The following is a 19,172-nucleotide window of genomic DNA, read 5'->3' as shown; positions in this document are numbered from 1 at the left end:
TCAAGCCAAAGTATTCCACCACTTGAGATAGCACATAAACAAAAATAATGTGAAGAAATTCATAATAAATGCATTACAAAAACCTGCTTCTTGGCCTTCTTGGTTTCTTTGCTATGCCAAGGTGAAGAGCCCATCAAACCTGCCTGAACCCAGCTTCCTCACTGGGACACAATCTAAAGGTACACTATGTCTTCCACAAGCAGCTCTTTGTCATCCTTAACACATTTTCTGCAGTTCTGGATTCATGGCCTATGCTGTAGAGTCACAATCTGTTTTATATTGATTTTGAATTTCCCTCATTCTGACAGAAGGACAGTTTTTGGTGTTGGCATATATGGTGAGTCAGCTTCAGGGCTGTTACAATCTGTAATCGTTGGTGACAGCCTCCAAGACACTGGTACGTCAGGCCAAAGACAGCTGGTTGGTAGAAGTCCTGGCCACATTCACTCTTTCACTGACTTCACATGCTCTAGTTATGACATGGACAGCAGAAAGTGGTTTCATAAAATCTGTGACTGTAGGGGAGTTAGCATTTCATATAAATATCCATATAATCACCAGATCTTTATTCCACAGTGACAGAATAGGGAAATGACCTTATCTTAGCTGTTTAGGGTAATTTGCTTTAAATAGAGTATGTAAAAGCCTAACCACTCTCCCTGTCTTTTAAAAAAAGTGGTTCATTTCTTCAGTGCAGTTGACCTCAGAGATTCACCACTATATGTACTGTAATTTCAACGAACGAGAAATATCTTGCTCTCAAGATTGAGCCTAAGCAGGACTCTGATAAATAATCTCTGTAAAGCCCACTGTGCTGCTGTGTTTAAGAGAGACAGAAGCTAGCTATTAGTTCTTTTTTGTGGTTTGTTTGTTTTGTTCTCTTTCAACAGACTTTTTAGAGTACAGCATGCTGAAAAAATAGGAATGAGGCTCCCCAACAGATGCCAGTTGTGTTTGAATTCTTCCTTTTGCCAGGCACACAAACCACACAATCGTTACAGCCATCAGCACAAAACACATCATGTTAAATCCCTCATTTCTTTAGCATAATATGAAGTCTCTCTTTCTCTCATATTACCATTCTGGTCCGTCAGGTATGTGAGGTTTTTCAAGGCAACAGGTGTTTTTTGAAATAAAATACAACCTTCCCTTCAGCTCATTATGTGAAAGAGACAGCAGCTGCAAGTATAATGCTGAGGACACATGGTCTATAAGACACCCAGAAGAAAAATACTCCTTGTTCCACTTGTTAAGGTAAAACACAGATGTTGCTTCAGTGATAAGCATGAGCATAAGGCAACCACAGTTGTAAATGCAGAATCTAAGATTTCAGAATATTTAGTAGGCTGCAATCAGAATCACCAGTTTCTTTATGTAAAGAAAGCTAATGCAATGTCTAAGCTCATAGCACTAACAAATATTCCATATCACAGCTTGCATTACACTATCATCAACAATATGCTAGGGACTGTCCACAGACTTGGCTGACAAATTATTAATAATCTTTTATATGGACCCAATTATGAGTAAGAAATAGTGACAAATGCATAAATTAATACACTTACTGATTTAATAATTTAAACATTTACAGATAGTGTATATTAAAAAGGGTTTAGCAATTTAGAATGTTTAATGCAATCCCTTTCCCTGCTTAGTATTGGTAGGAAAACTATTTTTGTATCACTCAGATCTAAACTGTTGAGAAATCAACTGCAAAATAATGATGTCTAATGAATGTAAAAACCAAGCTAGAATCAATCCTTTCCAGGGAGCAATCCTCTGTTCAGTTAGGTTTGTAATTCCTCCTCCAACCCTCTGACCCCCATTTATTTATTTTCCCCTAGTTTCTCTGAAGAACAAAATACATATATTGTAGCTTATAGTATAATTGTCTGGGCTTTTTCAAATAAAAAGGAAGTGCAGCATTGCCTTAGAAAAACAAAGACTGTCTAGGATTGCCTGGTCTTCTTATTCCCTCCTATTTCTAGGCCTAATTAGGTCAGAAACTGTCCTACAAACCAGAACATGTAACACCAGAGGAAGAAAACACAGATCACAGAATAATCCAGTCATCTTTCTCTGGAAGTAGACTGGTTGCTTTCGTTGTCCTGAAGAATATTTATGTTGGCCTTGCAACATGAATCTCAGTAGCTTGTAGGACTGCACATTTTTCTGGCTACAGTGTTTGTTATGTAGAGCAGCAGCAGCACTCAACTGGGAACTGTACACAAAGAGGAAGGCCTGATGGCATAGATCTACTAGAAAAGTCAAAAGCATCACACTCCTTCAGATCCAGCTTGCATTGACCCCTGCTCTCTTGCGTGTAGGATGGTTTTTTAGTGGCTTTTTTGGTTCCAAATCTATATTGGTAAGCTGTTGGTAAGATGACTCCATCCCTTGTCATTTCCATCACCACCTATTTTAGGGAAGACCAGCTTAAAAAAATAAAACGACACAAGTTCTGATCACAAGGTTAAGATCATAAGGTTAGAAAGTATTGTCATCATGAAAATGATAACATAGGACTTCCTTGCTGCAACTTATATTTTTAAGAAAAGGTCATTTAAATGGCTGAATCATTTTTAGTTTGCTACATTGTTACAAATGAAAGAGATGTGAGTAATAAAAATGAACTACCAGAAAAAAATCTCTATATTAATTGGAATGATGATACACATGCCTAGAAAACAACCACAGGAAGTTATCATTGCTTGGGCCCACCTGTTGTTTGCTACTAATTTGTTGGCACATGGTCTTAATTGTGTTCCTGTCCTGCAAAGAGCTCAGCAGCCAACAAAACTATTCAATTTGCTTGTGACTGAGAATATTTCTATATTTTGCATTCTGTGGTGTTCAACTTTGGTGCTGTAGAAGGCAGCAATCTCTTCTTTTGAATTCACACAATTTTGTGCTGTTCCCAAACCAACTGTACTCAGTGTGTTATGCCAGGCTATCACTTACAAGAATTAATAACTTAGAGTTTGTTCTGCTATTAAGATACTCCTCTACTCAGAAATCAAGGTTGATCATACAGATTCCAAGCCTTGGACACTTCCATCATCATGGGAAAATCTGAGTAAATACTTACATGTGTCTTCACGTCACCTTCAAGAATCTTGCTGTACCTGAGAAACTCAGCAACACTGCCATTCAGCAGTCTATCAAAGGCTTCCACATATGGTGCTATGCCTGTAGAAGAGGAACATTCCATTATAATGGGTTCATAAAGTATATAATGCATAGGACATGTAGCAGATGGAGGAGATGTATCATAGAAACTGAGGAGATTGCTGTAACTTCATTTCTGATTTATGAAATCAGTGAAAAAGGATGTAAAATTATTTTTGTCCTAGACAGAAAGAAGAAAAAAAAAATCCTGCTCCTGGTAGAACTTGAACAGGAACCTGTAAGAGAACTTCCTGTGTATAATGTAATGGGAAGCTTCTTTTGTCTTAAAATAACATGTGCTAAAACATCTCTCAGCCCTTCAAAGGACCTGAGAAGTCTAATTCTCTTAACAAAATTCCTCTATTGTACTTTAACCAAATATTATCCCCTAAAAAGAACTTGCACTGTTTAACAACTGACTTAACAACTATTTTTATACTACTCCATTCCTGAAGATCTCTGTGATGTTTGGTGGCTTTTAATAGCAACCAATTCCATTTCTAGTAAGAGAGTCCTTGGAATGGGTTGACAGTAGATTTATGCCATGAGATATGGCTTTGTAATCAACTTATTTTGTTGTCTCACCTTGCAAAACTGTCACTGGATAAAGAAAGCTCAAACAAGTCTTCCAGACATCATACCCTATTGACTTTATGTATGCTATACATTACAAAAGAAGAATAAAGCTGCTATTTTCTATATGGTACACAAAGCAGTTTTCTGATTAAGTGAACAACCAGAAAATGCAGATCGGTCTCAGTTTCTTAAGCACCTGGCTTCTACATAGCACTACATGGTACCTGTTAAGATAGCAAAAATAATCTTTCCTTGGATGCTTTCCAACCCTCCCTTTACTCCCTCATGTCTTGTCTGTGCTTCAGAACCTTTGCCAGACCCAGCATGAATGACACACATGTGAATCTATGACATGTGTAGACTCTGAGAGAACAAGGTTAAAATTCTTCCCTGCCGTTCTCCCTCATTAATAAAGCCTGAGGATTGCTCTGAGGAGGTACCAGGCTTTCCCCAGAGAATTTGCTTTAACCTTTTGGCACTATATAACAATTGTGTCCAAATTCATAGTTATGAAAGCCCTCTTTATTCCACAAGAGTCATCTGGCTCCATGACAGAATAAAAGACAGGCTCTGGCAACTGGAGTTTGCAGTGGCCTGTGTGAAAAAGAAAATGTAGTTAGTCAGCTAGGTGGGATTTCAAGGCTCCTTTTGTTCTCTTGATGCCATTCACCTATAATTCTGAGGAATTTCTGGGCTTTCTTCCATATTAAGTGTTTGTGTGTAAACCCCTCAAATGACCTCATGCACAAAAGGTTTTAGCTGTAGAGATGCTTTCCAAAGCCCATTTATGTTCTTTTCCAAAATCTGTGCGTGTTTCCAAAGATTCATTGTAACGTTTTCCTTTTAGAGCAGAGTTTTACATAACAGTTCACCAAATTCTCCTATGCAGAACTAGAAAGCAACTATGCTATTTTTTACTATTCAATGCAGCTCACTCCCAGGAGCATTTACTAGAATTTGCTGTGGGCTGTGCAGAGCAACGGAATGATTTATTTGCAGTTCTGCTGTTGTAATGCCATTTAGGAAAACAGTAAAGGTACAGATCTCCCACCCTGTTTCTGAAAATGTACTAATTGAAAAGCCAAGGTTATTTTTTTTTTAATAATTCTGATTATGGAATGGTCTTTTAGGGGATAGAGGTCATGGTTGAAGAAAGAAATATACCTCCATTTCAACTCGAGATTTTAAAAAGGTCCCACTCTGGCTTGAGTGACAGTTTTGAAGGAGAATAACAAAGAAGAGACCTGTAAGACTGTTTCCTTTGCAGTGTCCGTGGCAACATGAACCTCTGCAGAGGCACAGTGACACAGGCACACAGAGTGCTGTTTGGGGCACTGTAGGCATACCAGTCACACAAACAGAAGTCTTTCCCAACTGCACCCCCAAAAGCTAATTCCTGAGTCCCTGTGTGAGACAGCTCTGCCTGGAGACATCATGCAGCCTGGCAAGCACCCCACGGTGCTGCTCATCTCAGCTTCTTACTGCAGCCTCCCAGTGGGTGTGTTTTATAATCACACTTCAACAAGGCTTCTCAGTTGGTTTCTTCTAGGGATCTGTTGGGTCGTTTAGGCTCTGGTTCCCTGGGGGGTGAATCTCTTCACCTGACTGAGCTCTTAGGTCAGGTCAAGAATACAAGCAGTTTTCATGGAAGTACTTGGCATGGTGAGTTATCTCCTGTTCTGAAAGCAGCCCTGGTTCTGCAATACTGTGCTCTAGATAAATACAGATTCACCTAAATGGACTCATTACATGACTAAATTCTTTAAGAATTGCACAATTCCTAGTGGTGATTGATTTATTTGTCAGTTTGTATAGGGATCATATTTCTCCCTGACTTTGCTACAATTTGCTAGCTGCCTAGGTTTGCTCTGGACTGTAAGCACTTTTTTACTGAAGCTTTCTGTGACTGGCTAACTCATCTGCCATGGAAGCCTGCTGGAAGATGCTCCTTTCCTGCCACAGAAACACACTGCTCTCAGTCAACTGCTCCACAGCAGCTGCCAGTGTGCAGGCCCATGGCACACAAGGGTGCAGGGAACGACCCTCACATGTGTCAGCTGGCATAGAGGACAACACAGCAGCTCACACACTTCACTTCTTGCTGTGTCAGTAATGGAAGATGCCTGCAACTTTCCATGTGTCCTGCAGCTTCTGTACAGCAGCTGAGTCCATGCTGGGATGTGCTCTTCTCTGGAGAATGCAAGAAAGGGCAAATACAGAAATACAGAAAGCAAAGAACATGAAGCTAATAATGAGATGTATGCTGGGGTTCTGGATGAAAAAAAAAGTTTTGGAGAAAGGAAAGAACATTTCTATTCCATCATATTTAGAAGTACCACATATGTAAAGTTATTTAGCCTATAACTTTCAGGTATCACAAAAATTAAGGCATGAAAAAATATGATTTGATGATATGATATGAATAGACAAAGAACAAGCTTTTTTAGTATATTCTCCACTGTAGTGCTTTGGAGAGCCACTTGAGACCAGAGAGCTCAAGAGATAAGAATGTAAGGCCATGGATGTATAGCAGTCTTTAGTGAGCAAATGCTTCCAAACAAACTCATGTTTGATTAACGATGTTAAACAAATTAAGTGGGTCTGCACCGTGAAATTCAGAGAGAGCTGGCAAATCAACAGTGTTTATATTGGTGACTTCTACAGGAATATTTAGGCTGCACATTTAGGGGATGTCTTATTTCTTCTGCTAATTGGGCTCAAGCAGACATCTCCACCTGGGGAGTTATTTACAATAAAAGATCCCTCAGGTATTTGAGCTGGGTTATTCCCCTTTACAACAATATAAGTTGTAAATATAATTGCTAAAATGGAAAGAGTAATAAAGCTTGAGACACGGACAGTATATTTAGGAAACAGTAAAATCATCCATTTTCTAGGCCGTATTAGTTTAGAATTGTGCATGATACTAAGCTTGTCACATGGCACTTCTAAATAAATTTTTTAAAATATTACTTTATTTTGATACAGAATTTGTAGGAGGTGGGATCGCATTCCCTCTTAGAAGACAAACATATACATTATTTGTAATTTTTTACTAACAGAGAGTTGGTACTTCAAAATAACATACTTACTTCCATTGACTCCATTGATGCCATCACACTCCATTCCACCAGACCTGTGTGAATCTGAAAACAATGATTCAAGTCGAGTCACTGCTTTCTCCAATCTCTCCATCAAGCCATGAGTCTCTGCCATTCTGAAAAAAAATCATTATGGATAGAAACAGTGTTAGACCCCTCTCAGTAAAATCCTTGCTTCATGCTGCAGTTCTGTTCATCTTGTGGCTTTTTCTTTTATGGTAAAACTCTCATTTTTTAAGCACTGTCTTTCTGCCGCATAATTAGTTGCAGTGAAGCAGCTGACAAAGGGTAACTTGCTTCTTTGTCAGCAGGGAATCAGATCAGCACTCAGCTCTGGTTCTTCCTTCTAAGTGGCAGGTTCCAACCACTGCTAGTGTAGCTTTTAACAGTCTGCACGTGAACAGCTTATGACAAAATGCATATATATGCTCCCAACCAGATACTGAGATGACTGGAATAGTCATAGAAGTAATTGGTAAAATCTTATGCCTACAATGATTTGAGTCAGCATCTACAGAGACTAAAATATAGACCCAATTAATACTCTCTGATTTTTGAAAAGGTTCACTCTGAAATTTGCCTCGGTCTTTTATACTTTGTAGTAGGACCCAGCCACTTGACTGAGGACTACACAAAAATCCAAAAAGGTCTTTCATTTATTTTTCTTATATGATTTACCATCACTTTTTTTCTTACAGAAGTACCCGATATGAACCAGTGTTTCCCAAGCTTTTAAAATCAAATGCTAATTAACATTTGGATAGAAAAAAAAAAAAAAATCCAGAGGCCTGCTTGTGCATACTGTTGCAGTGCTTTTGGTTTAAGATTAAATAGAAATTAGGTTACATTTTTAACAACTCACACATTGCCTTCTTTCCTCACAATGTGATTATCTGCTCTTTTACATGTGAGGCAGTGTAGGCATTGACATTTTTGAATATTGGCCAATCTCTCAGGAAGAAAGTGCTATATACCATACAGAGTGAGAGTTATATAATCAAAGGCAAAGCGATGTTTAAATCCCCTATCATGTAATAGTGAGTTTAATGTACACGTTCCCCTCTTAAGGTTGTGAGCGTTTGATCCTGGTAAGTGACATTCAGCAAGGGGTGCATGTAATGATGATGGCTCTTGGTTAACATGATCCCTGTGGCCAGTTCCAGTCCAGCCCCCACACTAGGCTGCATCCCCTGCCCAGCAACGGAATGTGCAAAAGCAGGAGCAACAGAGGAACGCACATCCCCAGCTGGGGCAAGCAGGGAGTCAGAGGCTCTGTGGGACCATCATCCTGTGGTGTTTTTCCACAAGATATTGATTCCTGTATGGCTCGGAGACTAGAATGCTTAGGCAGACATGGAACAAAAGTGTAAATGTATTAGTTCCTAAAGAACAGCCTGCTAGTATTGCAGAGATATTAAAGCCTAACAGCAGATTCCAATAAACTGCACCACTATGCAACACTCAGCAACCAAACCAAACATTGCTGCTTCAGTGTCTCCACAGCCAGTGCATAGTGCCTAAATGTTATAATTAATAAGTAAAGCACCATGGAAATAAATGTTTTCATTTACAAACAAGTACTACTAATTCTTATTAGTAAAATATAATAATATTTTTCTTCTAAAAATTTAGGCATGAGAGGAAATTAGCTACTAGGACTGTGGAAACACATGCAAAGCTCTTGTGCTCTGAGTCATGCTGCCTTTCAAATAGGGTGGGACTTTCAGACTTTATAAATGTAATGAGGCTTGTATTTGACCTAAAGTGAAGCAGAAAATTTTACAGCATGAAACCCTTGAAAGAACCATTATTGTGAGAAAGTTTTGTCTGGAATTTATGGGGTTTTCCTATTTATATTAAGTAAAAAATCAAACCCCCAAAAGAGGATGACATTAGACAGTATGCATATGAACAGCATAAAAATTCAGAGGGGCTCTCTTGTCTTATCACAGAATGGGTCAGGTTGGAAGGCACTTCAGAGGGGTCGTCTGGTCCAACCTTCCCACTCAAGTCATCATCCCAAAGCACATGGCACAGGACTGCATCCAGACCGTTCCTGAATATCACCAGTGAAGGAGATTCCACAACCCATTTTGGGCAACCAGTTCCAGTGCTCGGTCACCTGCACAGTAAAGAAGTTCTTCCTCATATTCAGGTGGAACTTCTGGGCACCAGCTGCTGCCCACTGCCTCTTGTGCTATTGCTGGAAACCACCGAGAAGAGCCTGGATCTGTCCTCTCGACACCCTCCCTTCAGATATTGATAGACATCTATGAGGACCCCTCTCAGCTGCCTCTTGAGGCTGAACAGGCCCAGCTCCCTCAGCCTTTCCTCATGAAAGAGATGCTCCAGTTGCTTGGTCAGCTTTTTGTCCCTCCACTAGATCTGTTCCAGAAGCTCCATGTCTCCCTTGTGCTGAGGAGCCCAGAACTGGGCACAGCACTCCAGGTGTGACCTCACCAGGGCTGAGCAGAGGGGTGGGATGCACCCCTCTGCTCAGCCCTGGCAATGTACCCCCTGTCAATGTACCCACTGCAAAATGCACACTATTCTGTTTGAAAAATCAATTAATTAAAAAAAAAAACCCACACCTTAAATTTTTGTAAGGCTACAAATATCTTGCCAGGAATGAGATGAATGTATCAGGGGAGCTTCTGAAATATTCAAACTTTTATGAGAATATTAAAACTTTTCTTAAAACAAAGCACTGTTAATCCTAAAAAAATATTATGAATACATTCTTTTCACATTTTACCCTACTACATAAAAGCCTAAAATGGTGTCTGTTTTAAAAGTTCTGTTTTCAACCACTCTAAAGTCTGGATGGTGTAACACAGCATACTAATACATAACACAGCATACAGTCAACTAATTTCATCAATATTTTAAAATATATTTTTAGTATAATACCTATTTTTCTTTATGTAAAGATACAGTCTGGTAGGTTGGGGTTTTTTCATTTGCCTTAAAATTCTCCTTGATAATGTCATCAAATGTCACAAAAACTATATGCAAACTTCTGTGGAGGACCTGTTACTTTTTGGCCTCTTCAGCCTGATTTTGCCTGTGAAAGAATCCAATTGTTTGATTACAAACTCAGAAATCTGAGTGCACACACCAGGAGGTCTGAGAAGTCTCACAAATGAGCAGACTTCTAATGTATTACCCAATAAATGACCTTCTGTAAGACATTAAGAATACACATTACAGTGTCAGAAGTTCAGTGGAATAATCCAGCTCAAATACCTGAAGGATCTTTTTATGCAATACCTTCCTGCTACAACATAGTCACTGTATTCTTCACTGTTTTATTCTAGTCCCATTAACTGGAGAACTACAATGTTCTTCCAAAAGCAGGCATCACTATATTCCCATTAACTGGAGAACTACAATGCTCTTCCAAAAGCAGGCATCACTATATTAATCTTAGATTAATATATTGTCAGAGTCTTTAAACAGAAGTAGAAACCATTTTGACCCTAATATTAGGGATGCAAGGTTTCTATTCTTTTAATATAGAATATTACACTCAATAATCATCATCTTTACACTAACTTTTTATCTGTAGATTTATATAACCATGAGTACATGGTATTTGCATCTATTTCTATACATATATGTACATACTCGTCATGCACATAAGAATACTCACAGTTATGCCTGTCATGTATGAATAAAGTGCAAAAACACTTTTGTGACTACTGTCCATAACAGTAAAAAAGCAATCAGTTGTACATATGTGAATCTTACATCTGCACCTTGCTTTACCATTAAATGGCACAATGTTATCTACCTTACAAATAACACAGGAATTAAAGTTACTGTTCTAAACATCCACTGAACAATAGCATGAAAACTCTTCATCCATTCTCAATTTAAACACTGACATCTTTGCCTATACATTGGGATTTACATATTTGGCTCATGTTATGACAGACTTCAGCATTTTCTTGGCCTATATTCAGCTGTTTATCTGATTACTTATTCTATACTGCACTTTGCCTGGTCAAAGAGACACCACAAAGCCACAGCTCAAAAGGAGTCAGAATACAAATGGCAAAGCATGACTCTGTGCAGATACTATCTGCCATGATACAGCATCAGAGCTTATATTATAAATAAAAAATAAGATTGGTCTACTTACAGTGTCAAATTAAATCTCTGCACATTAAAGAAAAGAGGATGTAAATATGTCTGGGCACGCTTCCACTCTCATAAAGCATGTTTTTACTTCAAGACAGACTCTCTATCTCACCTGTCAGGATTTTAATTAGGATTTGACCTTGAAGTGATTATCAGGGTTAACCATGTATCTTTTCCCAGAGCTGATGCTGACCACCTATAAATTGTTAAAAATAACAATGCTTCAACTCCCATGTAATCCTTAAGCAGTTGCTCTCTTGGTGAAGAACACTGTCCTTCACTGAAAATAAGGTCACCTAAGAGTCAGGAAAGGTGTTAACACACATCTACTGACAAATCATTTAAATGCTAACATTGGTAACCGCCTCTTGGGCACAAAATCAAGACAGAAGATCCACAGCTCTGCCCAGTTTACTCTAAGTGGTATTGTTTTTGGGAGTGCTAAAGGCATGTGGTAGTACTACCATCTGTCATTTCTTCCACAAAAGAAGTAAAGTCAAAACCAGGTAGAAGGAAGCACGCTGAAACTCAAAGTATGGCTTTCTTCTTTTAAACAGGCCTTGCGAGATTACTGCTTTCCTCCCCAGCTGTTTCAAAGCACCATTTATCTACTATCAGGGGAAAAAAACCTAGGCTGTACACTAGCATTTCCTGATATACTGATCCCAAACAGCAAACTGTAAGTCAAAACACACACATACTATTCCTGTTCCAACTGTATGTGACTTACAACAGAGGACAATATTGCTCCATCCTCAAGAAGAAACAAGTTGTAATGAATGTACAGGGAAAAGCAGTATAGTAGCATAAAGGGGAAAAAACCACATGATGACATACCAGGCATGTAAAAATGGGGTTTTGAACAAAGGAATGGTGCTACCTTGTTAAGTATGAAATGATTCTCACAAACATCAGCAAGAGAGAGTACGAAGTTCCACAGTTTGTTTTACTTCCTAGAATTCTATTAATTTGAAAGGAAAAGAAATGACCTGTTAATTTATTTGCTTTCCTCTCCTGCCCCCACTCAGTACCAGTTCTTCCAAATTCATCTAGTATCTGAAAATTGATGCCAGGTCTCACTCATGCACATCATCTGATATCCTACATGTCAGATTTGGATTTCCTCTCTATGCCAAAAAAGGGCAGATGCCTAAACCAGAATATAGGCAGTAATGTGGCATTTTAATCGTATTCACCATTGTTGCACTGCTTTAGAAGTGGAAAATAGCACTGTCCTTGGAAGTACAGCACCTTGCACATGTACTTTCTCTCTTAATCTTTTTAATAAATTGCTACCAAGATATTAAATAAAATACACAACTCCCCAGATTGCCAGCTGGTACTATCAGAGAGCCAGTCAGGAATATTTTATAGATCCAAAGCACGGTGTCCTCTGAGAGTTCCTCTGTACAATTTATGTCAACATACATCAAGGGATGAGAAATGCATTCCTGAACATCCCCTCAAAATACAAAAGCATCTTACAGCACTTCATTTCTGACAAAAACATGGAGAGCCTGGGTCTGAAATGGCTCTTTTTCCTATATCATCATTCAAACACCTACAAACCCAAGCTGTTTTGAGTAGGCAGTCTCTTTGCCACCTTTGCCATGAGACCCAAATTCCTGCTGCACCCCATTCTTATTCAGAGCCCCACTAGCTTGGGGTCTCTGGAGTTCCTCATTCCCAGATAGAGCTTGGAAGCAGCTCAGTACTGGCTGGGTGGTAAGAAGAAGCACTTGAAATTCTTTGGGTTGCTGTCACAAAAGATTCTGGGCAGAGAATGCAAAGGGAACAGTGGCGAAAAGACAGTATGTGTTGGTAGACCATTAGGAACATTACCTTGTACGGTTTGTGTTTTGTTTTCCATTAGCTGTAGGGGAGGAATGTAAACAGAGTCTTCTCAAACTGATGTCAATTTGGATTAAACCAGAAGACCTCTCTGTAAGGCCCTGTATGAGAAGAATGATTTAAGTTTCAAATCAGAGCCTTTTTTATTGTTTTGCCCCTAGATCTACTACAAGCTCGTTTGGGAGCAATTAATTCTTAAGTATAGAGAATTATTCAATTTTTAAACCTAGTTAAAATAGTTAGTTTTGTATATCAAACAGTATTAAAATTTTGACTTTTTTTTGTTAAGATGGACAGTTATACCTGAAATAGCAAAAAGACTAAAATGTCTGTATGACTTCTGCTTTTTGTGGATGAATGTGCCATTTTCACTATTAAGTTGATCCGAAGTCTTAGCTGACTCTAGTATACTCATCATAAAATATTTCTGTCTGTAGTACACTGTGTGTGTTAAACCCACTGCTATGCTATGAATGAGTCCCTTATGGCCGTGCATAAGAGTGTGCTACATCAATTATCTTCTTTGTGGACTCCTTTCTTTGGCATAACCTGTGTTTTTAAAGGGCTTCTTTTTATAAGCAAAAAAACATTTGCACAGAAGAAAGTAAAAGCAGGTTCATGTTCAACCTCTCCCATTTAACCCAAGTGTTTTCCTTTGTCTGGCCTTATGCTGTTGGTACCACAAAGCATAATTTTCTGTTTGCATTCTGGTTCCTCCTCTGCTTCACTCCCTCTCCTAGTGATCAGGCTGTTGTCTACAAAACCATGTTGAAAAAGAATAGAGCCTCTTGAATGGAGGCTGTTCAGAAAAACTGTAAAACTTGCATCATAAAACAATCTCTGTTTTGACAAATACCTCTAAGACTGTTGATGCATTTTAGATTTATCACATCCCAGTTTAGTCCCATAATATGGGTGAGTAATTGCACACATCAAGCTGTATGTCTACAAGTCAATGTAATAACAACAACATGGACTGCAATTAGGCCTCTGATAATTTAATAGGAATTCTTTAAAATATGGCATGTGTTCATGTATGTGCTTAGTATCTCCTGGAGTATCAGTTCACTTCCTAATTATTGGGAAGTTCTGTGAAGAGCTTCTATCCCTTGCTGAATAATTTTGACTGTCATGAATTTTGTGATCACAAAGAGCGATTTCATTATTTAATGATATACTGAAGCAGTCAAGACTGCTTGACAGTTTGTGTAAGCATGATTGACTTAAAATAACCAAGGCAACCCAGTTTCTAAGTACATTCTCCTATTCCTTTTATGCTCACTTTTCATGTCACCACTGCTCATGGTCTTTTGTCTTGGTTTTATTTTCTTCTCTCCCTCAAATGAAGTGTACAACTTTTAATATCTGTGCAATCAACAGAAATGCAGTGTTCTTAGCCACCTCATTTACTATATATTAGTGTTGGGCTCTTCATGTAATCAAGCATCCTAAAGGCCTTACAAGCCATTTAATTACCTGTCACAAGTCCAATTACTGTATGTAAGCAGACTGCCTTTCTGAACCGAGAAAATACTGTATGTAGGCATTGATTTTATAAAAGTGCTTCGGTTCAGTTCACAATAACTGAACAGTAAGATCCTTTATGCTATGGTTCCAAACAAATTGAATTTGAACTCTCTGAAAGGGTAAATTCCACAAAGTACAAATGTTTCAGTACTTTAAGGATGTGAAAGGAAAAAAACAAAGGAGGAAGCTAAAACTAAGTGAAAGGTATTGCAAGCTCTAAAAACAGAAACTGTGAAATTAGTTCTGAAGAAAAGACAAGACTAGAGTTATTCAGTACCAAGGCTTGTAACAGTTTTGTTTGCTGCGCTGGTGGCCTTTCACAAACCTTCCACACCCTACTTCTCATGCATATCCATATTATGTTGAAGCCTGAATAGTTGGGCTTGATTTCAGCCAAGTTTGCAAGTGTTCCTGTTCTTACCAGAACATCCTGCTGCAATCTGTGTCTGATGGTCTCAGGCTCATAATGGCTGTTCCACTCAGCCTTCAACCAGTGTCTCTTCCTCCAGCATAGCAGCAGCCAGCAGGACTTAAGCAAACTTTTTGCCATATGAGTCCTCCCTCTTCTCTGCAGCTCAATTGAGATCTTTATTCATCACAAAAACTTAAGGTCTTCATGCATTTCCCATTCTAAAACTCATCCCACTGATTTTGCAATACTCTTGGCATTGCAATTTGTGCCTTTGCTTCTGATTCAGGATGAAATGGGCCAGCTAACTGCTACTAAAACATCCATTTTGAATTCCTGATGTAACCTGGTTGCTATGTAAGATGTCCTAAGCTTTAATCCATGCAACCTGCTCACATATAAGATCTCAGACATTTAATTATTTATCCCTTCTGTATTTCAGTGTGAAGTCCTGTGATACACAGAGAAATCAAACTGGACCTACCCTAGAGGCTTGTAAAAGTCAGCCTTTTTGAGGATGGCTACTGCTTTAGAGGACCCAGAGCTGCTAGGTGAATTAGTCTTCTGTTTCTAGACAATGACAGATTTCACACAGAAATGTAAATGATTCTTTGCATTCCTTCCAAAGAGCAATTAATTAAATATTTAAACTAATACAAAACATAGCCTAAAGCTTAGGATATGAGCAGATCTTCTTGGAAAAATGTGCCACTATTTAATTATGTAATTGAGCATTTCCCTGTTTTTTTTATATAGCCCACAAAAGCATTAAGGCTTTAATTCCCAGCATACTACTACTGGTATTTGGAATTCTACAAGCAAACTCTTTGGCTTGCTGTTTCCTGTAAAACTGTGGGTCAGACAAAGAAATTTCCATTAGCATATACTCAGAAAAGCAGTCTCAATGGGACCTTTTAAATAACAAAAAGTCCCTGAAACTGACAGTCGGAATACCTGAAGTACACAGGTGAAATTAAGATAGCAGTAGGCAGTATGTGTATACACTGTAGTGGTGTCTATGCCATAAAGTCTTGCGAAATGGTGACAGAGGTCACAGAGATTTAAGAAGCCCCAAACTCCCTACTCTTGATGAAGCATCTGAATCAGCATAATCATTGCCATAGATGCAGCTGTGCTCACACATGCTTTTGTCATTTCAGCATACAGTGCTTAGTAAAGGTGCTGCTATTCTGGTATAGTTGTTAGCAGTGACATTCTGAAGAAGAGCTGAATCTTTAGAGTTTGAAGTATTATGTAAGCAATTGGAGTGGACTCTGTACCACATGAAAATGACAAGTTCCCATTTGTCCCCTCTACTGCAAAAGATGCACTTGAAGTTTTAGAAAAAGGAATGAAAATTATTTATATATATCAGGGGTATTTTATCAAGCAAAATCCTTTAACCAGTTCATAATAAAGCAGAAGAATAACTGCAAAAATGTATGCCTTATCTATCATAGGTGTTTCTTAGGTTTTGCCCTAATAAGCACAGAATGTTCTCTTTCATGTAGTCAGATGTTCCAGTAGGCAGCAACTGCAGCTACTGAGTTTGCTGCTGTTGCACGTGATGTTAGAACTCGTGCAGAACCACTAAGAATATTCTTTAACATATTTGGCAGTTCATCATTTCTCTCCCTAGAGTTCAAACCAACTGCAACTTTATTGTTACTGACAGGCCACAGATTAAAGCATAGATTATCTGACTTTGTTCAGGTGATGTTGCAAGTCAACATCGAGGCTGAGAGTTTAATACAAGTTGCCTGGTTTTCCAGCCCTCCTTACTCACTCAATTTTCCAAGTACTCGCTAATTCAGATCACCAAGAATTTTGGATCTGGGTGAACTTTAATGACTTTTTTTTTTTTTTTTAAACTTAGGGTGCCCAATGTATTTTGCATGGTTAATAAAAATTATAGAGTGGGATCAGAATATCTAATGATGGGAGGGAATTTAATACATGTAATCTTAGTGCCCTTGCTCCTTATGGTACACTAAGAAGCACTTTTCTCCACTCAAGTGAGAGCCACAGCTGACAAAGAATAATGAAAACATGTCAGAGGTTGGTTCTACCATTATAGTAAATAATGCACATTCTCTTCATTTTTATTTAATTGATAAAACATATTTTATTCATTACGTTTGGAGTTGTGCCTATCCATCTTCCACATCTGAGCAGCATTCAAGGGGAAAGACACAAAGGAATCATAGGAGTATTCAGAAGACTTGCATTTTTGTTAAGCCCAAGACCAAAAAGGCCGTATTGTTGTATGTGCCTAGCTTTGTTACAGAAGGTAGATTGCCTTTGTTCTTGTGCAAACTTGCTCAAAATAGAGCCAGTGGTATGAAATCCTGGTACTGAAAATGCGTAAAACCAGAAAAAAGTTTACTATCATTTGCACAATATGCAATTAAAAGGAAATGCTAGGATAAAATTTGCACAAAAATTAGGGTATCACAGTAATGTCTTAAAGGCCATATTTTGAGAGTACTGTATTGAGTTCCAACTCATTCCATCTACCACTTTACTGTTCTAAATAATTTTTCCAGTTACATTTCTGAAGTAGGATGAGTCTTCTCATTACAATTTCACCAAACAATGAAACATGGTAGTCCATAAACCACTGCCACTTTTGCTTGGTGTAGAAACAAATTTAAAAAATCTGCAGGTTTATCCCACTCGGATCCCCTGCTAAACAGATCCCTTCCAGCCACTTCCAAATGGACTGGCCTCTGTGAAGGGGTTTTTCTCTGACATTTTCCATCACTCAGAAACAATTAGGTAAGGTATATAAAAAAAGCTTTCTTCCCCAGATGGTCTGTTTTTTACGACTGCCCCTACACATTACAAAATCTGAATTCTACTTGATAAAAATCCTCACTTTTGATGCTGTAATGCGAAGATACAAATCTACAGCAATCCCCAAAGCAAAGGACAGATCACACTTTTTTGGGTGAGCTCACAACAAGTTCTTCTCGGCTTTGTGTGGTCTGCGTCTCTGGGGGAGTGCTCCTGATGTCAAGTTACTGCAAAATGCAGGACCTCGGCTTCACAGGTCTTCATTTTTGCCTTCCTCTCGTCCCCTCTGAAAGCTACCTGTATTTGAAGTATCCTTTATATATATTTTTATGTAAAGGTATATATTACTCCTTTAGGACGCTCACCCTAAGATGCTATTTAACCCTTTCTTCTGGGCTAAACCTGCAGGCTCTTCTGCCACCTCCACCACACGCACACCTCCAGCTCCAAGGGCAGGGGGATCCAAGGGCTCGGCGTCCCAACACCCACCGGCACTACAGCCGCCTGCCTCAGAATTAGATCATCTTACGCTGATTAAGAGAGTTCAAGACCGGCAACGCTTGACAGCCAGGTCTGCACAAACAAGCCGAGGGCATTTTTAATAACCCGTCGGCTGCCGGGACCCGGAGCGGGGGCTGGGCCGCAGCCAAAAGCACCCCCGGAGTCGCTCCCGGCGCTGACGGGGGGCTCGGCGGAGGAGATCCGGCTTCGGCCCCAAAGAGGATCCCTGACGGGCCCTGGTATTTCGCTCGGGTCTCCCCTCTCCCAGCCCAGATTACTCCCTTCCCACTTAGCACCCGGGGGAAGGGAGGGAGGCAGGGAGGGGGTGGTTTTCCGTGCGCAGGCCGGCGCAGGTGACAGGAGGGAAGTCGAGGGGCACCGCGGGTCCCTGACCCAGATACTTCCAGAGCACTGCCCGCCAAAGGAATAACTCTACCGCCCTGCCGCCCCCGGAGTCGTCCCCACATCACTTTCCCCATCCCCAAGATGTCCGCTGCGGCTGCTCCTGCCGCCGCCACCGGCAGGAGCGCCTGCCCGGGGCCAGGGGGGTCGGGCCGCTCCCGGCATCCCGCCCCTCCCGCCGCCGCCTGCTCTTGAGTTACCTGTTTTGATGACCCGCGTAGCCTTTTTTTTTTCCCCCTTCCTCTCTGCAATGAAAATCCGCGGCCGGTCACTCGCTCCCCCCCTCCCTCGCCTCGCCGCTGCTCTCCTTCCTCCTCCTCTTCCTCCTCCTTCTCCTCCTCCTCCTCAGCGGGAGCCGGTGTCAGTCAGTCACATCAGCTGCCCGGGCAGGCAGGGAGAGCAATGCCCAGCAGCTTCCGGGAGTGCCAAATAAAGACAAGTCCAGAGAGGGAGAGAGACGGTGGCAGAGATGGAGAAAGAAAGCAAAAAGTGGGTGGAGTGTGAAAATGGAGAGAGAGGGAGAGGGAGAGGTGTCTCACGGTGGCGGCTGGGAATCTGCGGGGAAATGGCAGTGGTGGAGCATCCCGGAGGAGCAGGGGAGACTGCAGGCAGCCCAGAGTGGAGGGCACCCATGGCCGCTGATATGGTGGCCCTGCACAGCTTGAGAAGGTTGGAAGTGAGCACCCCACAAGATACTG

General features: G+C 40.1%; 1 protein-coding gene across 2 annotated transcripts in view; it reads right to left on the bottom strand.

Annotated features, from left to right (window-relative positions):
- CAP2 (cyclase associated actin cytoskeleton regulatory protein 2) overlaps positions 1-18,894 on the bottom strand; it is a 68,835-nt gene extending 49,941 nt beyond the window's left edge. Inside the window, exons 1-4 of one of the 2 annotated variants that reach the window (XM_059852161.1) lie at positions 18,675-18,894; positions 12,831-12,940; positions 6,837-6,961; positions 3,089-3,189 (exon numbers count right to left, since the gene is read on the bottom strand). In XM_059852161.1, the coding sequence (XP_059708144.1) occupies positions 3,089-3,189; positions 6,837-6,960 (225 nt within the window). In that variant the 5' untranslated portion in view covers position 6,961; positions 12,831-12,940; positions 18,675-18,894. The remainder of the gene's footprint in view (positions 1-3,088; positions 3,190-6,836; positions 6,962-12,830; positions 12,941-18,674) is intronic. The other variant, XM_059852150.1, reaches the window with a different exon arrangement.
- Positions 18,895-19,172: the final 278 nt, after the last annotated feature.

The sequence above is a fragment of the Haemorhous mexicanus genome, chromosome 1 (assembly GCF_027477595.1).
Source record: "Haemorhous mexicanus isolate bHaeMex1 chromosome 1, bHaeMex1.pri, whole genome shotgun sequence".
NCBI lineage: Eukaryota > Metazoa > Chordata > Aves > Passeriformes > Fringillidae > Haemorhous > Haemorhous mexicanus.
Note: the sequence above shows the minus strand (reverse complement) of the source record. Positions and strands in the feature narration are given on the sequence as shown.